Source organism: Xiphophorus hellerii, chromosome 20 (assembly GCF_003331165.1).
Source record: "Xiphophorus hellerii strain 12219 chromosome 20, Xiphophorus_hellerii-4.1, whole genome shotgun sequence".
In the NCBI taxonomy this organism is placed as follows: Eukaryota; Metazoa; Chordata; class Actinopteri; order Cyprinodontiformes; family Poeciliidae; genus Xiphophorus; species Xiphophorus hellerii.
Window position 1 is genome coordinate 11,160,855 of NC_045691.1, and position 25,340 is coordinate 11,186,194.

Genomic DNA, 25,340 nt, shown 5'->3' on the forward strand with positions numbered 1-25,340 from the left:
AGGAGAAGGGGGCGTTACTGTGCGTGTGTTTCTATACACTCATGTTGAAAATAATGAGACAGCCGAGACGATGAAGAGATGAGTGTGGAGAGGATGTGGTTCTTCATGAGATTTGATTAGAATTTCTGTTAAAAAAAGATCTGGAAATTTTAAAGACAGAGTTGCAGCTTCTGATGTTAGTTAGTTTTTCTTTTCTCAGTTCCGTTCCTGTTTTCTCTCTATTTTCTTTTCTCTGTTCTTTTCCTTTTATATTTATGCTAATTTTTGTCCTTTTCAATCTTCCTTTTCTCTTGGATTTTCCAAACTTTATATTCTTTTATTTCTTCTTGTTTTATTTCACAAGAACTACTTTTTAGTTTCCCATCTTGATTTTCCTTCTTTTCCTTTATGTGTCTCTTCTTTTCTCCTCTTCTCTTTTCTCTCCTTTTGTTTTCCTTTCTTTTATTTTTTTTCTTATGTTTCTGTTCTTCCCTGTTCTTTCCTTTTTGTTCTCTCCCATTGTTCCTTTCTACTATTCTTTCTACTCTTTCATGACTTTTTCTCTCTTGTCTTTCCCTTTCATTTTTGAATGAAGTAGTTCCAATAAAAATATAGAGAAACAGTAACAACAAAATAAAACTCATGTAACTCTGGAGGGTTTGGAGTGGGTGTGTTTGATGAGTAATCAAGTTGTAGGACTGTCAGAGTACTGATGCATTTGCTGTGTGTGTGTGTGTGTGTGTTGGGGGGGGGGGGGGGGGGCATTGGTCCAGAGTCATGAGTCATGTTGAGCCCTCCTCTTCCTCCTCCTCCTCCTCTTCCTCCTTCCGTTAGTGGCATTTTTGAAAAGAGGAAGGCTGCACCAACATGCCGCTTCAGGCTAAAAGCTGTCTATTGTCACTGTGTCGTAGTGATAAGGTGTGTGTGTGTGTGTGTCAGAGTGATGCGCCGGCATGCAAAAACACACATAACCCATTCAATTCTTCTTTTGAAGTGTGAAGGCATCGCTTTGTGCCTACTTAGTCAGATTTGTTCGACGTGAGACAGACTGTCACTATGAATGTCACTGGTTCATGTTCACAAAGACAGATGGAGCATCTGTCTTTGTGAACATGAACCAGAGTGTGTGTTTGTGATTACTGCAAAATACTATAAAACCCAGGATGCAGTTGCAGATTTTGAGGAGCTTTCTGTTACTGTCAGTATATCTTCTGATGGAATAATTACCTTCAATTAAATATCAAATTTGGAGCAAAAGTTCAGATCACCTCCAGTCTCCAGTCATGTTGTTGAAAATGACAGTATGTGTCATTTCTAACAATATGGATGTGGAGTCAACAAAGGTATTTTCTGCTACATAAAATTGTTTTTGTTCATACTGTAGACAATAACAGATGATGCTGCTGGTTTCATGTTAAAAATGTAAATTTATTACTTTTTGGTCAGATTTAACTAAATGCAGAATTTATTTGACAGGATCACTCAGGATTATCGGCTCCGGAAACAATCTCCTTCCAGCATATTAGCACTGATGGATACCGAGAGATAAAAACAACCTTTTTCCATGCAATCATTTTATCTTTAATTATGTGCTTTATTAAATGACACTTTTTATATGTAAATGTGATTATATTAAACTACATACATATTGCAGGTTTATTTAAAACTGTGCTGCATTTAATTTGGGTCTTTTCTTGCAAAACATAAAGGCCAAAGTGGCTATTTGAATATCTTTGATGTTCCTTTTCAGCAGTGTGTCTTCCTCAAGCAGATTCACAATCATCTCTCTGCCTGTCTGCAGGAGCGATAGCACTCTCTTCATTACGCGCTTCATTAATCTCAATGCTAATTGATTCTGCGAGGGCCTTTCAGACTGAGGGCCAAGTCATGTCTTTCCCCATTGATTGTGTGTGTGTGTGGGTGTGGGGTGTGTGTGTGTGTGTGTGCGTTTGTGGTGCACCTGCTGGTTCCTGGAGAGACACATCCTGACAGAAAAGCCTCTCCTGGCTGTCTGTCTGCCCTCAAGTGTGGCACTGATATGCTTTGAGGGCCGCAGGCCTGCCTGGGAGACAAGTAGAACAAGAAAAACACCAACAGAACAGACCCAGAGGAGAATTTACGGGAAATAAAAACACAAAACATGGATGAAAGGCAGTTGGCATATTGTATGTTTGAACTGGCTGGATAAAACGAGGGATGTTGGAGCGGTTAAATGATCCATGTTCTGTTGCTAGGAGACACTGGGGCTGGATGGTGGAGATAAACGCTGGGATCCACCCCTGGCAGGGAGGAGAACGCGGGTAGGAGTCGGGCGGAGGCAGGGGGCAAGAAAGAGAGACTGGTTCTGTAAGGGAGGGTGGGAGTCACGAAACGGAGGCTTCGTCAGCCATGGTAGACTGGGTTTGTACCCCCCACTTATTCCCCATCCATGCCTTATCTCTCTTTATCTGTCATTTGCTAAAGCTGACCACTTTATTCACCCAGATGTGGGTTAAATCTTCATTCTTTTAAAATTCAGAATATAAATATAAAACAACATTTTGCAAGGTCTATGGTCAGTTGTGCTAAATACATTTTTGTCCCCAGTCCATATTGATGTTTGTTTAAAACAAGCCACCACTGCTGTTCTGTCTGATTTCAATACGATAAAATTTCATATTCATAATAAGTGGAGGTTTTTGGCAAGTGCCCAGAGCGGCATTAGAAAGAGGCACATACAATCAGAGGATAAATAAAAAGTATCTCTCTCTTTTCAGATGTGTATTGAACAAGTTTTGAAATGCTTTCATGCATGTGGATTCACTGGGAAGTTTGCACCTCCTTGTTACTTTACAATATGGTGTCTATTCTGTTTCAGCTTCACACAGTTCACAACAACCAACAAGCCTATTGCCCAGACATTGTGTGTCCCCACCAGCTCTACCTGTTAACCTCCTCATGGCTGTTTCCATGACGTAAACATGAACAGATACTGATACCGCCTGTGAAGATGTAATTTCTTGAAATTTCCTGTTTGCACAGTGCTAAACATAGCACTGAGGCTGGTTCTAGCTAGTTTGATTGAAATCACCAATCACCTCCTAAAGCCTAAAAATATTAAACAACTAGAAAATCCTCTCCAATGTGGGAGGGGGAACCACTGTGCAGCCTAGCCTTGTAACCTGCTCACTCTAATGCCAACACATGACAACTCCTCACCTACTGCACATGAAAAAATGCAATAAAAACCTTTTTATTTAATACTTGCCCATGTGATCACCCAACCCCCTAATGGCATCCTGTGCAACTGCCCATGTTAAAACTTTGAGAGTAATACCAGAAAAAAAACCCCATAGAAACTAAACACCAATTAACATTTTATCCTTCATAACAGACTAATAGAAACATTCAAAATTGGAGAAGGAAACTATAAAGACTTTATTTTTAACTCTTTTCCTCAGAGACGGCACTCTGCCACCACAGGAAGAGGCTTCTTCTCAAAACGTTATCCCCCATCAATCCGGTCAGCAACGATACAAAAAGACAGAGAAGAAGAGCTTCCTCCGTCACATGTGAGGTAGGTAAGTGGTGAAGCTCTCGGCGCACGTGGTGATTAGCTATGAATGGGATACTGCTGTGTGATTGGTGGAGAGAGCCGGGGGTCAGGCGTTCTGCCAGCAGTTCATACAAGGCTGCTGATTGCTATTCATCCACTGATTACAGTAATTTAAATCTGCAGCAGGCCGAAGGGGGCTGCGTCTGGCAGGCTGGCTGCCGAAGCTGGATGCAATTTGGTTTGCTTTCAATAAGGCAAAAGAAAGAACGCAACATGCAAGGAGGGAGAACATGAACACACCTGTAAAATAAACGCCTAAAGATATTGTTTATTTAATATGTAAAACTTACAGCGCCACTAAAACTGCGTAAGGGTTCAGCCTTTGTAAGGATGAAGCTGAATTATGCAATCATTTTGGTTCTTTTGTCTTCCTGGTTCATGCATGGACAATCTGAGACCTTGAATAATCAAAGTTGATGAAGCAGTTAGTCACAATGTTCTTTTTCCAGGAGCGCTCCTGATGATTAATCAGAGACCTGAGCAGCTCTGGCTGCTCCACCCGCAAACACATTACAAGGTTAATTTCTCTATTGATTAGAGAAGAAGAATAAACCAATACTTCACTCTAAATCTTCTTTGTTTTCACACATGCATGTTTTTCTGTTTTCTCTGGAGGTACAAATGCAACGCTGGTTGATGAATGAGGCTTTTACTGATATCATCTTCTTACCATACCCTTTCACTTATAATGAAAAAATAAATCATGTTTAGCACAGCATTAGGCTCACATTTATTGCCAAAAATCGAACAGTTTTCAAAAGTTTTTCTTTCTACAGAAAAGTATTTTCACAGACAAGTTAAAAACAATGTTAAGAGTTTAAATATACATTCAGACGTCTGCTGGTGGACGTCTAGGATTTACACCAGAAATCGGCAAGAAGTTCATTACATTTTCTGCTAGTAATACTGTCTCAGAGCTTCTTTCATACATACACACACACACACACACCCACACAGACACATTCATGTACTGTATATACAAAGACTAAAAGAGTTTCCTGTACTGAGAAGAGGTGACACCACTTTGTGGTTTGTCCATGCCATTCAGCAGAAGGCCATCCCATCAGTTCGCTTTGTGCCGAAGCGACGGACTGTGCCTGGGCAGGACCCGGCGACTGGTCCGTTGGACATGTGTAATGAAGCCAATCACACACACACACACACACATACGTATACACACACAAACAGAGTGCTGTTGTTGAGTCTATGTTGGGGGAAGAATTTATAACACCCATTTATTACCCTCTGCTTTATCAGAGAGATGCGATTCCTCTGTGCGTTTCTGATGCAGTCATTATGGTCCATTATGGGGAGCTGACAGAGATGAAGCAGAGGGCGTTGATGGATTTTGGTGCAGGGGCCTGCTGTCACTACCACGTTTATCGAGTGCAGCCTGAGAGACACTCCCCCCGTACAAAATGGCTGCGGCGCCACAACATGGCTCCTGCTGCAATAACAATTACCTTCTGACTGATCGGCACAAAATGTTAAAACATTCATCTGCTGCTTGCGTGTGTTTGGAAAAGCTTCAAGAAGCGACAGTCCTGCTTCTCATCACGGCACAGTGTGCATATTTACACAGAAAAAGCATTCAACTTACAGCTTTAAAGAGATCTGTTTAAAAAGTATGAAAGATACCAGTCTGGGCCAGCTTTCCTCAAGTATCTCTATCTAACACAATACTCACAATGAAGCAACAACTGTATTACAATCATATAAATAATATTCATAATAATAATAATAATAATAGCTGTCAGTGTGCCTTAAGAGTCACGTCGGCACCATTTTCCTTCATTCATGCAGTCAAAAATGACAAATGAAGACCAGCTTCAGCGTGTCCTTAACAACTCCCTTTTGAGGTGCAAAATCTGTCACCAAACACATCGATGAGGCAAAATCCTTTTTAGGTCCAAAGTTGAGCCAGCTTCATGGATAAAAGGTGTCAGTTCAGTCAGTTCCTCTCTTTTAATGCCACAGATCAAAAAAGGAGCTGAGAAATACAAGTGATCGATGAGGCTAATTAACTAATCGATCTGGATGACTCTTGAGAGCATTTCATAGTTATCTTCTTCTGCCCTCCATCTTTAGCATTTTCTCATCCTGCTTGGCATGAGGAAATAAAGACTACAGGGGTTTTCTGTTTCTAAATCATGAACTGACAGGTAATACTGAGGGATCTCTTATTTCTCTGACATGATCTGAATTATTATTACCTTTTTGCAGGAGCAGAACAATAAAGTCAATTAATACAGTAGAGATGCACCAGTCAGACTTTTCCTGGTGTGGCAGGTTTTTTTTTTTTTTTACAGAGAAACTGAAACTGACAAAATGAAGGAATGACAAGATCATCTTCATTTAAGCATCAAAACATATCTCCTCTTTCATGTATGATTTTTATTCTATAATCTCAAAAAGGAACATGAACAGTTTTGCTGTTGGTTAACACATTTATAGATGAAAAATAGGAGAATTCCTTAGTTTGATGCATTAAATGAAATGGAGGGGAAATAATAGCTCCCCTCCAATAATAGCTGACTGAAGAAAAATTGTCAGATTTAGATCTCAGACTGAATTATTGGTGCATCTCTAGTAATAAAGGCATTATGGGTTTTTCTGTTTGTAAAATTTTACCTCCATCTGCTGGAAGATTTTTTTTTGTACTGCCTTTCTTTTAAATATTCACCTTAACTAAATACTAACACATCTTGGGTGTTTTTGTTTAAAATATATACAGAAGACCCCTACATCCTTGTATTCCCTTTGGAGTAAAGCCACAAAAACGTGTATGTGGAGCAGAAGCTGGCATGAGGTGAAGTTGAGGCGAGTGGAGGGCTCAGGATAGCCAGAGGTTCTCTGCATCCCCATCTGTTCGCCTGTAGCTGGAGACGACTGCTTCAGAGAAAATACGTCAAAGCCAACTGTCCGGCTACTCCCTCCGTCTCTTCGCTGTTCCGTTTTGTTTTCTGTCCAGCAGGTTCTCCGCTTGAAGTAATGAGTCATGTTAGCAGCTTTTTGCTTGCAGCAGTGCAGCAACCAATGAAATGATCGTCCAAAGAGAGGAAAGAGGAGGAGAAGATGGAGCGCAGCGAAGTGAAAGGCAGAGAGGGAGACAAAAAGCAGGGATCAGAATTTCTCAGCTCTGCTCCAGGCAGATAAATGCTTCTGTCGGCTCCATCTGTCCCCCTTCCTGCTTGTTGCTCAGAGGAAGAGCAGGAGCTGTGAGGAGCTTTTAAGAAGAGGTCTTCATCTCTCCTCTGAAATCTGTTCCTCGATCTGTCCATCAGTTGTCCAGCAGGCTCCGTGTCACTGCCCTCTGCCTAAGTTGGGCTTCGTTTTGATGACCCATTCTCCTCCAGGGTTACTGTTGTACAGATCCAGGAGATGCGTCTCGGTGTCCAAACAGTGCTCTCCTGTAGATAAACACAAACTTCACTTACTACAAATTAGAGTTTGCAGCAAACTTCATAGCTGTCTGAATTTGCAGACAGCTGAACTGTCACTACTATGGAAAAAAGAAAGTTATTTAGTTTAGATTGTAGATCTAAAATCTTCAGTAACAAAAAAAAGTCATTTATTTTTTCTTTCAAGTGAGTCCAAACAATACAATTTAAAGATTTTTCTGATGCAATAAAACTGACAAAAAAACACTCTCTGTTGCACAGATAACACTTATGGGAATGCACAGACATGCCTATAAGCATTTATCTGCTCTGATGACTGCAGATGCACACTTCATGTCTCTTTATCTCCTGAACAATTCACCTTGTAACTCTCATCAGCTCAGTGAGCAGAAAGACATGCAAATGTCAGTGCTACTCTTAATCTGAGCAAAAAAACAACAACAAAAAAACTACTCACCAATATTCCCTCCTACTTCATACAGGGCGCAGTCTGGGTATCCCACTGAGCCGTTTCTGTTAACAGAAAACAATTATGTAAAGTGTTATATAATGCATACAAGTTAAATTCTTACAGAAATCATCAGGTGGCAGACATGATAATGACTGAGCACAAGACACAAAAATAATCTAAATTTTAACAGGAAGATTTAGATTTTAGTTCATGTTTCAGAGCTCGATGACTTCAGAGTGTAATTTAAAATCTAAATAAGCCTCATACCTTCGCATTTTCCCCTTTCCATTTTCTGGGCTGCGGAGGAACTGGCGGTAAAACTGGGCGAGCAGGTCCGAGGTCCTGCAGTTAATGTTGAGCTGGAACTCCATCGTGCCGTTCACCAGATCTCCCACCTGGATTTTTATAGTACGACGTGGCTAAAGAACAGAAACAAATATTTACCTCGGATGGAACATCGGAGTACAACCTAAACGTTGTAAGGGATTCAGATGGTTATACAATGTTTTAAAATCAACAGAGCTACTAAACAAGCTCACCTCTGAGTTTTTCTCTGGTTTTTCTCTGCTGTCCGGCTGGATCTTTCTCAGCAGGTTCTTGAACTGATAGCGACGGTTACTGTTCTCATTTAGCCGACGCACCTGGCTCATGAGGAAGTTAGGGACCTGAAGAGAGAAGGGCAACATGAATCAGCATTCCTACAAATAAACACTGTATGAAGATTACAAACACTTTATCTACATTTAAAAAGAAGTCCACCTAGGCTTAATCCAAGGCTCCATTTTATTTCCACTTTTACTAACAACAATGTAGAGAACCAATCTACAGAAAAAGTGCTTCTTTATGCAGATGACATCACACTTCTACTCTGAGGAAGTTTATTGACAAGGTTCAAACTGCCTTCCATCTGCTGCAGAAACAGGTTTCTGTTAATATATAGGATATTCCTAGTTATATGAAAGTGAAATAAAATGCCAAATATAAACTAAAACTTTTCTCAAGAATTGTAAGCTTTAAAACAGCTTGTAGCTTTTAGAATCCTATTACAAACTACGCTGGTGTAATCACACTGGACAACCGGTGTGTCATGGCTAATGTAAATAATTCTTCTTACCGTCCAGAGGAGGTCTTGGTAACGAATGAGAAGCCTCATCACATCAGCTGCTTTCTCCGCCTGTCCTTTCTCTGCCCCATCTGTCAGTCGGCTCGGGACGGCCTTATGGAGGAAGAGGTTGGGAGCCATGATGGTTGCCACAGCCCACAGGTTCATCCTGTTCTTCTTCTCTCTGTTGACCACCTTACTGAGGAACTCCAGCAGGGCCTGACAGAAGCGAAACATAAATGAGCCCAATTAAATGAGGCAGGGATGAAGTTACAGTGAACTGTTTAGGAGAAGGAATCCTATCAACTCTGCTAAACTGGTTTGTTAAGGCTTAAGTTATTTTCAGCTGCTTCAAGTGGAGTTGAAGTGGTTGGTGCAGGTGGTTTTTATGAGGGGCCGTTTAGGACAAAATTTACGTTTTGTCTCTCACACACTACCAAAAACTCTTGCATACTCCAAAAAAGTAGCCACGCACACTCCAAAAAATTACGTTTTGTCTCTCACACACTACCAAAAACTCTCGCATACTCCAAAAAAGTAGCCACGCACACTCCAAAAAATTACGTTTTGTCTCTCACACACTACCAAAAACTCTCGCATACTCCAAAAAAGTAGCCACGCACACTCCAAAAAATTACGTTTTGTCTCTCACACACTACCAAAAACTCTCGCATACTCCAAAAAAGTAGCCACGCACACTCCAAAAAATTACGTTTTGTCTCTCACACACTACCAAAAACTCTCGCATACTCCAAAAAAGTAGCCACGCACACTCCAAAAAATTACGTTTTGTCTCTCACACACTACCAAAAACTCTCGCATACTCCAAAAAAGTAGCCACGCACACTCCAAAAAATTACGTTTTGTCTCTCACACACTACCAAAAACTCTCGCATACTCCAAAAAAGTAGCCACGCACACTCCAAAAAATTACGTTTTGTCTCTCACACTACCAAAAACTCTCGCATACTCAAAAAAATTACATTTTGTCTCTCACACACTACCAAAAACTCACGCATACTCAAAAAAATAGCCACGCACACTCAAAAATTACTCACGCACATTCAAAAAATACTCAAATTGCGTATACACACACTACTAAAATGTCACACACACACACACAAACGTTAACTTTCTCGCTCACATACACTACTATCAGCTCGCTCACATACACTGTACTAACAGCTCGCACATTCACAAACGTTAACTTTCTCGCTCACATACACTACTACCAGCTCGCGCACATACACACAAACGTTAACTTTCTCGCTCACATACACTGCTAACAGCTCGCGCACATACACCCAAACGTTAACTTTCTCGCTCACATACACTGCTAACAGCTCGCACATTCACAAACGTTAACTTTCTCGCACACATACACTGCTAACAGCTCGCACACACACAGACGTTTATCTCTCACATACACAAGACTAAAGTTGAACACACACACAGTACTAAGACTCGTTTTATGAATGTGTGAGAGCGACACTCTTTATGAATGTGTGAGAGCCAGACTCTTTTTGAATGTGTGAGAGCGACACTCTTTTTGAATGTGTGAGAGTTGTCACGGAAGAGGCGGGGCATAATTTTTGGATCAAACTGCGCATGCGTAGATCCTAAACTATAAGTTTCGATTGTTGACTCACTGTATGTTCTATTACTTAGTATATTTGTGCTTTTAAATATATATAGAACGTTTAACTTTCTTGTAGATTAATTGTGCTATAGAAATAAATGAATCTGATTGATTGATTAAAAATAGCAAAATTGCTGTAGTACAATCTGTCCACTGGGTGCCAGTATTACAGGAATTATTAACCGGCGCCAACTAGTGCCGAAGAAGAAAGAGTTTGCTATACCGAACATGGCTAACTCTAATTCGAAACGAGAGAGAATTGGTCAGGCAGCTGCCATTTTAAACACCATTCTATCTTCTCCGGAGGCAACCAGCACTTTGACAGGCGCATTAAACGATTCAACGACTGCCCGCAGTGCTACAATCTGGCACCCAGTGGACAGATTGTACTACAGCAATTTTGCTATTTTTAATCAATCAATCAGATTCATTTATTTCTATAGCACAATTAATCTACAAGAAAGTTAAACGTTCTATATATATTTAAAAGCACAAATATACTAAGTAATAGAACATACAGTGAGTCAACAATCGAAACTTATAGTTTAGGATCTACGCATGCGCAGTTTGATCCAAAAATTATGCCCCGCCTCTTTCGTGACAACTCTCACACATTCAAAAAGAGTGTCGCTCTCACACATTCAAAAAGAGTCTGGCTCTCACACATTCATAAAGAGTGTCGCTCTCACACATTCATAAAGAGTGTCGCTCTCACACATTCATAAAACGAGTCTTAGTACTGTGTGTGTGTTCAACTTTAGTCTTGTGTATGTGAGAGATAAACGTCTGTGTGTGTGCGAGCTGTTAGCAGTGTATGTGTGCGAGAAAGTTAACGTTTGTGAATGTGCGAGCTGTTAGCAGTGTATGTGAGCGAGAAAGTTAACGTTTGGGTGTGTGTGCGCGAGCTGTTAGCAGTGTATGTGAGCGAGAAAGTTAACGTTTGGGTGTATGTGCGCGAGCTGGTAGTAGTGTATGTGAGCGAGAAAGTTAACGTTTGTGAATGTGCGAGCTGTTAGTACAGTGTATGTGAGCGAGCTGATAGTAGTGTATGTGAGCGAGAAAGTTAACGTTTGTGTGTGTGTGTGTGACATTTTAGTAGTGTGTGTATACGCAATTTGAGTATTTTTTGAATGTGCGTGAGTAATTTTTGAGTGTGCGTGGCTATTTTTTTGAGTATGCGTGAGTTTTTGGTAGTGTGTGAGAGACAAAATGTAATTTTTTTGAGTATGCGAGAGTTTTTGGTAGTGTGTGAGAGACAAAACGTAATTTTTTGGAGTGTGCGTGGCTACTTTTTTGGAGTATGCGAGAGTTTTTGGTAGTGTGTGAGAGACAAAACGTAATTTTTTGGAGTGTGCGTGGCTACTTTTTTGGAGTATGCGAGAGTTTTTGGTAGTGTGTGAGAGACAAAACGTAATTTTTTGGAGTGTGCGTGGCTACTTTTTTGGAGTATGCGAGAGTTTTTGGTAGTGTGTGAGAGACAAAACGTAATTTTTTGGAGTGTGCGTGGCTACTTTTTTGGAGTATGCGAGAGTTTTTGGTAGTGTGTGAGAGACAAAACGTAATTTTTTGGAGTGTGCGTGGCTACTTTTTTGGAGTATGCGAGAGTTTTTGGTAGTGTGTGAGAGACAAAACGTAAATTTTGTCCTAAACGGCCCCTCATAGGTTTTTGTGCTCCTCTCATTTGCTATACATAAAATTGACTACACAGCTGGATTAGTAAAAGCTGGTCACGACAGATGTAAAACATTATATAACAGAGTCTTATATAATGTTTTACGTTTAAAACAGACATTATGAAACATGCTTTGGTTAAATGGGTCATGTTTCTGCCAAAAACACTGCAGTGGGTTACAGCCAGCATACTTATTATTTAAAAGTTCACATTGCGGTTATTGACTAAAAAGAACATTGAGACTATTTTACTCCCTACAGACACTCCATTATTGTTGCAAACACAACGTTCAAATTAGGAACTTTACAAGTTATCAAATGTAAAAAGGAGGGTAGGTCTGGACAAACAGGGAAACAGGTAATTGGTATATTTTTGTTGAATACTGAGATTGTACAAATGTATGCCACACTGCAGATTTTTACTCATACAAAAACAATTTAAATGGATGGATTAATCTTTTACACAAGTGAAATAAATTCCTCAAATAGAAAAAAGTTCCTTAAGTCTATTTACTTTGTCTATACCTCTCCAGACCCATCTCCCTGTCTATCAAGCTAGATGTTGTGACAGCACCAAACTAATATCTCAAAAGAACGACACTTGAATGAACAAATGTTATGTGTTTTTCTTTGTGAAGTCATCAATCAAAGTCTTCAGGAGTTGTGATGTGTTTACCTTCAGTGTGCTCCTGTTGGGCTCAGGGAGCAGCAGGATGAGCAGGTTCAACATGTGCAGTTTCTGCCTCAGTTCTGTGATGTCTGGAGAACAAAACAACAAGGTAAGAAAGACTGAACAAACACACACACACACACACACACACACACACCCCGCTCAGGCACTGCTCATTTCCTCTGTGTTTGACTAAGAGTAATAGGATGTCCAGAGATTAATGGCATTGTGACCGGCAGCCATTAGGATTGTTAGCTTATGTCTTTGTGGTCATGAGTCATTTATCACTTACACTGATCCTGCTTACAAACCACAGCTCAGCTGCCATTAGTCAGATGAAATTAATATTAATCTGTTTTTTTTTAATTAAAGTTAAACCCCTGTGGAAAAAAAAGCTGAATTTTGAAGATGCTGTGCATTTTTGTATTTGTGGGGAACTGGATGTATTTTAAAGATATCAACTTGTTCATCTTAAGATTGATTTCTAAGCTGAAACAGAAAAGATAAGGACTACAAAGGATCGCCATCACAATAAAGGAGAGGCAAGTGATGACAAAAACCCAGACCAGAAGTCAGGAAATGTGGCCATCAGATTATTGTGCGGGTAAGTGAAAGAAGAAATATTGCATATCATTATATTATACAGTAACATATGAGACACTATCAAATAAAATAAGTGTTTGCATTTTTCTGGTACTGTTCACTATCTTAAAAGGAACATAATATGAATTACAAATATGCAACAGACCCAGTAAGATCTGCTGATTAAAGCCCACTGACCTCTGACGGCGCTGAAGGTGTTGAGGTATTCTGCAGTGAGCAGCGGGTCAGGAAGCTCTCGGATAAACTTCTTCAAGAGGGCAGCAGCATCATTTGGACTCACTTCATCCCAGTTGAAACGGCCTTTGTAAAAATTGGCCTCCAGATTCTGCTGTAGCAGCTGCAGACAGCGAGTGATATCAGCATCATAAAAACACGAAATATGAAAATAAACAGAGAAGTGTAGGTAAAGTAGGTAAAGTTATGTCTTGCAAATCTGTGTGCTCTGTGTTTTTCCTGTTTTTGGTTTAATTGCTTTAAATAGAAAAAAAGTTTACTGTCTTATTTGATTTCTCTTACAATGTTCTATAAAAACTGTCTTTTAATATCTAGTTTTGAAAACTCTTCTAAAATGGCAACGACTTTAGTTAAGTGGAATACCACATTATTTTTATGTAGTTGTGAAGGTTCATAAAGAGCAGTCTTCAAACAGGGACAATATCATATATTGAGTTTAGTCGATGATGTGTAGTACAAATGAAAAATTCTATAATTAATAAATGTATCAAAGACAGCATTGTTTTCAAATCCACTTTTAGGTTATCAGTCATTCTTGGTTATTCTCTCTTTCAGTGATTTAGTGTCAATTGGCGCCCTCTGGTGGCTGGTCTCATTTAACTGCTGTATTATAATAGAGAGAATAAGTACAGGATGGTAAAGGGCCACTTGGCTGCAGCTGCTAAATAGAGTATAATTGATTCTGTCTTACTGGGCCTTCTTACGGTAAATGTCAGATGTAGTTAATCTTTAAAAAACCAATTGACATTCAAGCATTTTTGACATTTCATAGAAATAATCAGTATTCTGACAACCCTGAGAGTCACTTCATGGATAAGATCTTGTACCTTTATCCTGGATTGAGATCCTGGAACCCGCAGGATCCCCTCTGAATCGACTCCTTTCTTTTCCAGAAACGACAGCAGCTGCACAAAGAAACATCAGCAGAACCAGACATCAAAATTTGTGAATCTCCTGCTCACCTCTACTGGTTAGAGTCAGTAACTGCCTCTACAGACAGGGTGTGGTCAAACCACTAAATGTACAGAGATCACTCGGATTTTTAAAGTTTTCTGGTTCATTTGTGTGCCAGTAGAGGCAAATTGCTTCCAAAATTATTCCTATACAAAGCAACAAAGGAAAAAGCGGAGTTATGCATGAACAGTAGACAGACACATACCGTGTGCAGGAAGAGAGGAATTGAGGTGATTGGTTTGATTTTCTGATCAGTTTCCAGCAGCGTGGCCAGTGGTACCCCAAACAGTGGGCTCTCTGTAACAGATTGAAACATCAACCATGAGATTCGTACAAAAAACTTAGTCCAAAACAACAGAAGAAAAGAGTGAGCTGGGTTTTCTCTTATATATTATTACTTTTCATATTTAGCAACTATCTTTACTAAAAGTAAACAAATTTCTAACTAAAAACGCAAAGATTTTATCTTTAAACAAAGAGATGATAAAACCTATCTATAGAGTCAGTTTCAATATTTGTTTCTTGTGAGCATTAAATTCAGCAGAGCTGTCACACCTGCGATTTTCCTTTTTCCAGTTTTGTGCCTTTTAACCTCTAGCTCCAAGAGGTCGCAGAGTGCCGTCATGTCGATAAGAGCCAACTGACGAACCTTCTTCATGTCAGCGAGGGAGAGATCTTGAATACGAGTTACTCCGAGGCGACACTTAGGGCAGATCACCCGCTATGGGCATTAAAGTGGACTGCAAAGAAAGAAAAATAAAAATTGAGACAGAGAAAGCATAAACAATGCATAAAAAATAAGAAATGACAAGAAGAGAGGAATACAGTCATATTAAACACCATCAGTTAATCAAAGCCCGATAACTCAGCTCTTGCTCAGAGGAAATCTATTTAGCCTGAAATAGAAAAACATAAATCCGCTGGACTCTGACGCAACAACTCTTCCTTTGTTTTCCGCAAATTTCTTAAGATCTTAACCTCATTATCTAATCCTGGCCTGGGGTAGATTAAAAATGACTTGCAGCAATATTCGTGAATATTATTGTCAAATTTGCATAAGAATTTAAACCCTTTATGATTCAAAATCCCATTTATCCAAGCTGGGAATGTAGCCCAGAGTAATTTCTGTAAAACTGAATACAATTCTTCAATACATTTAGTAGCGACTAGTGAGTTCTAGTTTAGCTAAACAGACACAAATAGATTTTGAAGTAAACAAGAACATACAAATCTTAAACTATAGCTTTTTGACTGGGACATAGTAAAAATTCTGACTGAGTTTAAATTTTAAAATGTTAATATATTAACACTAAGCACAAAAATAGTAGCTCTCCCAGTTAAACCATTAACGTAAAAAAGCTCAAACATACATTTAATAAATTAAATTAATTTGCACAAAATTGGTTTAAAATCTCCATTCTGATGTTATATATTTAGTTTTTATTGATTTTAAAACTGGATTTTCAGTGGAAAATCCAGTTATAGAGCCAGTGAAAACAGTGCAGTAGTACATAATGGTATAATGTGCTAACGTTAATTACTTTTTAAATAGTTTCTTTCAAAACACAGGTCTCAGCCTGGCTAAAAGCCATTAGGTACTTGTCATGATTTCCAGTTGACATTTTACTTTAAAGTATTTGTTTTTCTTACATTTAATTGGAGCAGGTAAACTTTCCAGACGGAAATGGCATGTTAAAAAGACTTCCTTAAAAGAAAAGGATTCCAAAGAAAATAAAAAGCAAGCTCACAGGCAGGGTGCCGTCTTCTTTCCGGTATGGGATGTTGTTCAGTGGAAAATTGGCCTGCTTAATGAAAATCACGGCTTGTTCACAGTAAGCAATGTCAGTGATGAGGAATTCCTCCTTAGGGGCAGCCCGCTGATGCTCCGGTGTCACTCCTAAACACACAAACATGCTGGTTTATTATTTTAGTGAAGGATGTCTGCTGCAGTACTGTCTGAAAGGAAAAATACCCAGAATGCATGTGCGATACAAGGGTGTACAAGGAAGGAAAATTCATCATACAAACAGAACAAAGTGTACGAGATAAGAAGTATGAACTATACATCAGTCATTTTTTATAATAAATTGATTGTATAGTAATTAAAGTATTTTTTGCCCATCACAGGGGCACAAAACCTTGAAAGGTAAAACATGGATTAATCTGAACCAGTAAAATCAGAAGACCTTAAGTTCACTGAAATGTTTCAGGAAGCTCTAAATAATTTGTAAGACATCTGCATCGTGGTACATCCTTTAGAATGGATTATATATCTTCTTTTTTCCCCTTCAACTGATTATAATGTTCTTACCTGAGAAAGGCATTTTGGCAACTGATGCCATACTGTTCTGAGGAAGGTCTTTGCTGTTCTGAGACTCTGGCAGCAGGGCCTGGAGGGACAGAGGTTTGACTTACTACAAAAATCCTTCATCCACAGTTTTAAATATCAATTTTGTATTACTTGATTTGCTGCAGGGAAGTAAATGCACACAGGAATACAGGCTGTTTCCTTTGATAAAGCACTGATAATGATCTGAGGAATCTGGTTCCTGTCCTTCTGTCGAATAGAAAGCCCAGAGGACAAAGAGTGGCCTTTACAGTGTGATTTGCCTTTATTGTTATAGGTCAGTCTTGGTGTACAGAACAAAACACTGGAGTAAAAAGTCTCTGATGCTTCACAATTAATGATAAAATTAGATGCATGATTTCTTTTCAGCTTGTTTTTTGTGTTAGTGCCTATGACACAAACAGGCTTTCTTGTGCCATAAATCTAAAAGCTTTGATGTCAAACTTTTCATAGTAATGCTGAAAATAGACATTGGTGTGAGTGTTTTAATGTGGAGCACAGAATAAGTAAAAAAAAAAAAAGCCATTCCAGCTGTTTGATGCTCTCTGCGTTGTTACCTGAGCAATGGGAGAGCTGAAGATGTCCCGAACGTCTCTGGGCGGCAGCTTGTTCTTTTTGCGGCGGGATAACGTGTAGGAATCCAGGCGACGCTGAACAGCTTCTGCCTGCGTCCGGGTCAGAGTGGAGAGCAGCACGGCCTTGTCTACATCCTCGCTGTCCTCGCTGATAAGGGTCGATAAACCAGCATCGGCCAGCCACTGCTCCTCCTGTTCCCCCTCTAAAACACGAAGACAAAGAAGGCATGGCGATGTAAATACGTTCCAAAAGAAATGGATATGAGGAAGATGAAGAAATGTTTGAGCATGAAGAACATTAGTAACTGTACAGTATGAGATTCCAGAAAACAATTTAACTGCTGTTATTTAAAACAGACATGCAATTATTATTCCTGCAGCCGCATGAATACAACATACTTATTCTAACTATTGTTATAATGCTATCTAAAACAAATTTTTGAGTTAAGCAAAAATATAGTACAAACTCCTGCTAAAAGTAGTATTCGTTTTCAAATAAACACACTTACCGTACAGAAAATTACACCTTTCTGTCATTTTGCTCTTTAAAGAGTAACGTAAATAAAGCAAGCCAATATTAGCTGGTTAATTAGTTGACTCTCTGGTTGGCTACACAACCTCCAGTTGGTGGCTTACACCTACCGTTTCAAAACTTTAATAGGAGCGATTGTTGGCGCTCCCATTGTTTCTAAACCAGGACATGTCTATGTTTGGGATATCAGAATACAGATAAACAGCCAATTGTCTTGTAAGTGTTTCCAGCACCTCATTCTAAAAGCATTTAAAACTACTGAAAGCATTGAATACTAGAAACAAGGAAGAGTATTTATGCTATGAATTAATGAATGGAAAAGGGGTATGATTATATAAGTTAAACTTCATTACACTCCTTTTCAGACTTAAAGTCACCGAATAAGTGGTGCATTTACATGTATTTGAGAATGTAATTTGATAGTAAGGCTATTGTATTTGCACTTGGAAACATGAAAGTCTTTATTATTATTATTATATTATTATGTTTTGTTGGTGAAATGTCTGTCTGAAATAAATTATCATCATCACCAAAACTACTGAAACAGCATAAAAATGTTAGTCCTTTTGAAAATGTAACTGTTTAAATGAGCACACATTATGCAACAGGATGATGCCAAATGTTCCTCAGACAACTTGACCAATTAGCATTATACACCTTATTTCACTGGTTTGTATTATACTTTTGAACTTTATAAGTTAACTGAAATTAATCAATTTAAATTCAAATCTTTGTAAACAGACCTGTGCCTACTTTATACAAGTACACATCATGTAAAAATTATGTAAAATGTCTCCAAATAGTGAGAATAAAGAGTTTGTCTTTTTGCAAAATAATTTAAGAATCCAGCATCAAACTGTTCATGGATTATTTGAAAGTAGTAATATGTAAATAGGAAGTTGTCTTGAACTCTAAATACAGTCTATACAAAGTAGTTTAACCTCAGTTGAAATACTAACTGAGTGTTTTTGTGCAGTAAGTTAACTTAGTAGTAATCAATAAAAACATAACATCAAAAGAATAAATTGAAAGCCAAAAAATAGGTCTAATCATTTGAATAGATAATATAAATTTACATTAATTAAATTAGCATTTGTGACTGGCCGTTTGTCCTCTGCTCGAATGCTCCTTTTCTTCAGTGTGTTTGATAGTGTTCATCACTGATATGAGGCAAACATCCTGTTACGTTGCCATGGTAAATGCACAATATGGATGCTCAGAGGATCTCAGAAAGACTATTTCGTTACAAGTGCTGACAAATAAAAAATATATCCTGCTTCTCCTCTTCCTCTCCATCCTTAAGGAGACCTGCAGCAGAATCACAGTGATTACCTTCTGACTGTCTGGAGTCTCTCCTGGTGGGGTCGAGATCCGCCTCACCACACCCCTGTCGGATGGTCTCAACCTCGCTCCAGAATGATTCCAGGCACAGTTTATCCGGCTGCTCCTGCTCCTGTGCTGCTGGTGAGATTTTGCTGCGAGTGTGCTCAGCGGCTGCCTGGTCCTGCGGGCTGGCCCAGGGCTCCACGCTCATCTCGGTGGGGCTGGGATCTCTGGTGCAGACATACACACACGTAAAGAAGTCACACGCATGCATGCAAACAAATGAGCTGAGACACCAAGGCACATAAAAACACAAAGAAAATGAAAGAGATAGAGGCGGAGAAGAGAAGATGGATTAGCCTGGAGAGACCAGAAAGATGGAGAGACAAAAGGTAGGGAGCGGAGAGAGGAGAGAGATGGCGAGAGCGGACACAAAGGGGGATCTCTATTGTTCTTGCAAAATGTGGCTTGGAGGAAAAGTACCACAAAAATCCACTAGATGTCACTGTAACAACATGAAATCGCCTTCCTTAAGGTCACACCCTCCATCTTACACACATATTTCCCCACAACAGAAGCTGTAAAAATATAAGCTGAAACCTGTAATTAGGATTTGTAGACACATAATTTGCTTAAAAGTGTCTTGTTTTAACAAATGCACTGCTAAAGTAAGGGTCTTTTCAAAAGCATCCCACCAGCAATGGGGCAGACTTCCAGGCATTAAAATGTGACCTCCTGATCAGACACAGGAAACGGTCTGCTGATTCACTCTGCTGATGCGCCACTCAGTCAGTCACTCTTTGATTCAGCAAATCTCAGGCAACAGTCCAAACCATAGTGTTTCTGAGAAGCAATGCAATTACAGCTATGTCTGGAATGAGAGGCAGAGAATAACTGGCATACTTTCTATTGTGTTCTTAGGACGATCCGCATACATTTCAACAACAGCTGCAAGTGAACCAAAGCAAGATGCAAGATGCAATCAAGTTAGTTAAATCAGTTTCATGGTGGCAGAAATGGAGGGGGGAAGATACTTAGAGCTTGAGTTTCAACAGAATTAAATTTTCAATAAAACGTTTGTTAGATATCAAAGTAATGATGAATAGGCTAACAGAACTAACAATGGTAAGCCTGCTTTATATATTATAAAGAAGGCTATTTTCTAGTAAAAACAAAAAGCTGCTATTTTTCCTTTACTCTAAACTGAAGTTATTAGGAAGTCAGTCAAGCCAGTAAATGGACTATTAAATAGTGAAAATTTTTGAGCAGGTTTTATCTCATCAGCCAATGAAAACACCCTTTTTCCATGATATATAATCCCCCCACACAATGAGCTGACTAAAAGTAACTAAACAGCAATCAGATTAGAAGGCTTGAAAAGCACAATTGAAGTGTACAAGATACTCAACTTTGATTAACTTTTAGCAGTAAGGCATTCAGTAAGCATTTCATAAGCCACTATGATTGCATTACAAACCTCTCACTTTTGAGAAAATGCTAACTACTAGCATTTTCTATCAGCAATAAGCAGATTTTAACTTTTTCAGCCAAAGAGAAACTTTAGTCATAACTATGATAATAAAGTCACACAATTCAATCTGATCGTATCTATTTAAATAAAAAGAAAAAATTAAGTATAAGAAGATTAAAAAAACTCAAGTTTTGTTTAAGCCACCTTTAAAGTCAGTACAAACATGATGCAGTTTTCATGAACCGGATTTGTAGCAATTACACTGACCCAGTCAATTAATTTAAGTAATTATTTCAAGAACTATTACATTTGTAATGCTCTGATTGTTAATTAAATTAATCAACAATCATAGCATTAAAATAAATTAATTGAAAGGAAAATGTATCTGTTTATCTCTTTTTTAAAAATAAATCTATATTACATTTGTAACTTCAATTTTTTAAGAAATAATAATCATTCCAGCTGTTCAGTTTATTTTTATGCTATTTTTAGACACTATTGTTCTCTTTACAATAAGTAAAGATGACCAGCAGAAACTGCAGTCACATTCTTTACTCTTAAATAACATTGCATGATTAAATGATTGCATGATTAAAAGGTTAGACACATTGTAGGACACATGATTAAATTGTTAGACACATAGTCATAAGTAATTATAATCCAAAATTAAATCTAGATTTAAATGACACTGCTAATTAGTGTTTTCCCAACTTTGATCACGATTCCTGCAATAGTTAGGCTAAAAATAGAGTATAATTCTTAGTGTATAAAAGAAAACAAAAGAAACAGCACAAAAAATTAAGATAAGCTATAAACAGGGCTTGTGAAATTTGAATAAGAATATAAGACCAATATGCATAAAAAAACTCAGACATAAAAATAATAACATCCCCCACCACCAAATAAGTTTAAGGTTTCAACACCTGGATCATAATATTTCTCTAATAACCTCTGAAGTCATTATGTAACAACAACTTGTCATCTATTTAAGTACATGACTGGATAAAATAGAGTACACAATTTAAATTTTGAACATTACAGCTGGGCTTTCTTCTCATGTTGCACTTCTTTTGCTTCATGTCACATCTTCCCAGCTATCATCTATGCAACTTCACTTGTATAACAGAGATTCATCCAAACCAAACACATGTATAAATTTAGCCTAACATTTTCCAGAAATAACTCTCCTTAGAACACCCACCTGGCTTTTTTTTTGCTGCTTGTCTTCTTCACATGCTTTTTTTCCCACATGCTATGAGTTAGCCCAAGCTTGAAACTATTTAACCTGGTGTGTGAAAACTGCATCTTGGGCTCCATTCTGCTCAGCACTACCTCCTCTTTGCCTCCCATGTCCACACGACCAAAGCAATCCGGGAATTACAATCTCTGTACAAAATCTAGCTTTATCCAGCGTCGCTGACCGGGCACCATGTGAGAGTGATCTACATCTGTCAGTGGTTCGGGTTCCTTTGAGCTGTAGTATGAAGTGATGCAGGTTGGAATGCAATAGAGCGAGTGTCGAGGCTCCTACCATGAAAACATTCACACCTGTCCCTTCCCCCTGCCACTTTTGAGTGGAAACACGCCCTCTCTGGTTCGCTCTCTGGTTCAAACTGGAATCTGTAACCTGCCTCGCTATAAACTCTGTGACTGGAGCACAACAAAGACAAGCCTTGTTTCACTAATGACCACAAACTATCTCAAAACAAGGATGAAAACTGACAGACTTAATGTTCGGCATTTCAAGAAGGTTTTTAGTCTTTCTCAGTGACAGCTTTTCATGAGCTCATTCATCAAGGGAACAATGCCTTACTTTATGTTATCAGTTGTATTAATCAAAAAAATCAAAATATGAAGTCAGAGGACTTAAAAACCTTTTAATAATTTTAAACTTTTCATTGAGAAATGTCTAATCAACATTAACAATCCACATACCTAAAAGGTGACACCTAACCATGGTATGAGTTGAATCAAACTGTTACCTTATATGCAGACAGACACAAAATGTACTAAGTCTATGATCTCATGGCAAATATTCTTGCTCAATCTCATACCTGAAACTAAATAAACAACTGAAAAATGTCTCTAAGGTTGCAGAATGTCCAGGTGATGTATGTAAACAACTATGAAGCCGTTAGAGGTACATTTGCAAGGAAAAGTTTCTCAAGTTCCTACAAGTACTACAGGTCTGTCAACACTACCTGAGAGAATACTGCTGTTCCCGGTAACATCACCAAGCCACTGACTTTTCACTGGTTATCTGGTATTTTCCATTCTTAGTATTACTGCTCAAAATTTTCCAACGTCAGTAAACAAACACCTTTAAAGCGGAAACTGAAAACATGGGGAAATATTCCGGAGACATAGACCTCGGATAAAGTCAGGTCTGTTATCTGTGATTTACAAAGATAAAAAGACACAAAAAACTTAAGACTGGGGAAGAGGTTAACCTTCCAATCAGACTTAAATATACAGCTACAGTGTTATAGGTACAGTGGAAGGGTTTATATCAATTTAATTCATGTGACTTAAACTTGTAATTCACAGACATCTTTCATTCTGTTTTACTGAGCTTAACATTTTTTGTAAAAAAGAATGTTCCCAACAGCCAGTCAGTCAGAGGTGGTTCTACAAGGTGTTGACTCTAGGGAGAAAAATACACTTGCATGCCAAACATGCCAGATTTTTGAAACTTTTGAAACTCTTCTGTAAGAGCTGTAACAAATAAAAACACTGAGCTAAACTTCAGGCGCTCTAGCAGCAAATTAAACCAACATATAAACCTATATCGACATGAGCCACAAAACAAAGCACATGTTCCACGCCAACTAAAAAAACGGACTACTGAAAATGTCAGAGTGTTTGGGATTGTTTCTAGCTGAATGGACCTTGCAGAAACACAAAGAATCAACAGGAAGCCATGCACTCAGAGAAGAATGGACATACATAACGCTGTCCATCTTCCTACTTGGAGCAGTGAGTAATAACAAAAGGTAACCACAACAAACAGCTAATTTCATGGACTGCAATAAACAACGTGCAAAAGCAGCTTGCCTAGCAGACTAAGCTTAGTGGATGAATTCCAAACAAAGCCTCTTAATTTTGAGAGAATGTAACAATTAAGACTACACAAACAAAATTAACAAAATGTTTATCCTCAACTCTTGACAGCATATGTACGCTCCAGGTCAATTGTGTAGAACCACAAACACAGAGTGACTGATTTTTTATGGATCACAAACATGAAAGCAGTCTTACATACACTTCAATAAAGGTTCCCCTCCAAAAAAATATTTTTTCTAACTTTAATAACAGAGACAATGAAACCAAAGCCCTGTCCAAGTAATTCCTAATCTAAATCTGGTTGTTAGACCACAAAAGCACATTACGCCTGATCCTACCTGGCTTTTGCCCGCCAGAGGGTTTTCCCTGCGAGCAGCAGCAGAGCCGCCGAGCCACTTTTTCCCCATGGCATCCTGCAGTTGTCCCCCCAGATTGTTGAAAACTGGAGGAAACAGCAGCTGCCTGCCCTTGGCAAGCTGTTTCCTTGTAATCTCTTCTATGTGCAAACACTTTAGAACAAGGACAGTCTGCTTGTGCTGGCAGGCACGTCACTACATCATATCCTGAAGCAGGAAAGGAGGTCTACAAGGGGTGCTGGAAAAGGGAGAAAAACTAAGTAGCTGACTTGATGATGCGCAAGGAGAAACAGAGGGAAATAATCGATGACTGATAATGGGGGTGGAAATTCAGTAGATCGAACAGAGTAGTAACCCTTTAAACCCTTTCTGTTTTTCCAGACTACTTATGTATTTCCAGCTCTATGCTTCATCAAGAGGAATATGTGTATAAAAAATATTTCTATATCCAAGCCAGTTGCCAGTGTTAGGACACTTCCAAGTTAAAAAAAAAACAACAAAAAAACTGAGGTTCCAAAACATACCAAAATATGTTATCACAATTAAAGTGCTTTTAATGAAATGCCAAAAAAAGTGCTGACATGATTGGAGCTTGCTCCAGGTGTTGGAAGCATAGTGTTGCTGCACTTGTTGCTGGGCATTGCCTGTCAAATGTCTAAATGAAGACTCCAACACTTTCTTTTCTTGCAAAAAAGCATTTGTCTGTTCATAAAAAATTCCAGATTTCCTGAAAAAACTAAAGCAGTACAGCAGATCACTCTCAGTATGATACTGCCATTTAAAAACTGCAGTTAGTGAGCTACTGCCACTTTGTCTATTCAACAGCCAATCACGTGATCTCTATCTGAGCCAATATCCCAACAACATAGTTAGCTAACATCAGTTAGTTACTCTAGAAAGAAGAGAAGACTGACAAAACTATCACATTCTGCACAGGAAGCTAATTTTTATAACTGTTTTGAACTATTAGACTATAAATTAACTTAAGGTCATATGCCAAATGGTACAAATGACAACGTTATGTAATGTAATAAGCCACAATTATTTATACTGTTGCTAAAATAACCTATTGATTTTCTGTTGTAAATAAAAGGTGTTAGGTGTTATTTTTAAATGTATTTCTGGGGTTTGACATACAGTCCACTTCTTACTGATGCATTCACTTATATAGTTTAATACAAACACAGTGAATTGTGACACTATTCCTTTACATATCTGCTACTCTTTAGTGTTTAAAGGTTTCTTTAGAAACGTCAAGTCATTTCAAACAATTAGTGATAGAGGGCTGCATGGAGGCACTGTTGATTCAAACCTGATATGTTCAGGGTTCAGATCTCAGCTGGGGTCTTTCTGTGATTTTGAATGTTTACCTGG

At 38.6% G+C, this 25,340-nt stretch overlaps 1 protein-coding gene across 4 annotated transcripts in view; it reads right to left on the bottom strand.

Moving 5' to 3' along the window:
* Window positions 1-4,275: 4,275 nt before the first annotated feature.
* arhgap40 (Rho GTPase activating protein 40) overlaps window positions 4,276-25,340 on the bottom strand; it is a 28,576-nt gene continuing 7,511 nt past the window's right edge. For 2 of the 4 annotated variants that reach the window (XM_032549897.1, XM_032549896.1), the window contains 14 exons: window positions 19,086-19,306; window positions 17,204-17,424; window positions 16,611-16,689; window positions 16,048-16,196; window positions 14,855-15,020; window positions 14,505-14,596; window positions 14,173-14,250; window positions 13,289-13,448; window positions 12,515-12,597; window positions 8,541-8,747; window positions 7,966-8,091; window positions 7,694-7,845; window positions 7,433-7,488; window positions 4,276-6,984 (listed from right to left, as the gene is read on the bottom strand). In XM_032549897.1, the coding sequence (XP_032405788.1) occupies window positions 6,878-6,984; window positions 7,433-7,488; window positions 7,694-7,845; window positions 7,966-8,091; window positions 8,541-8,747; window positions 12,515-12,597; window positions 13,289-13,448; window positions 14,173-14,250; window positions 14,505-14,596; window positions 14,855-15,020; window positions 16,048-16,196; window positions 16,611-16,689; window positions 17,204-17,424; window positions 19,086-19,287 (1,878 nt within the window). In that variant the 5' untranslated portion in view covers window positions 19,288-19,306 and the 3' untranslated portion in view covers window positions 4,276-6,877. Of the gene's footprint in view, window positions 6,985-7,432; window positions 7,489-7,693; window positions 7,846-7,965; window positions 8,092-8,540; window positions 8,748-12,514; window positions 12,598-13,288; window positions 13,449-14,172; window positions 14,251-14,504; window positions 14,597-14,854; window positions 15,021-16,047; window positions 16,197-16,610; window positions 16,690-17,203; window positions 17,425-19,085; window positions 19,307-21,748; window positions 22,351-23,948; window positions 24,096-25,340 lie in introns of those variants that run through there. The other 2 variants (XM_032549895.1, XM_032549894.1) reach the window with 2 other exon arrangements.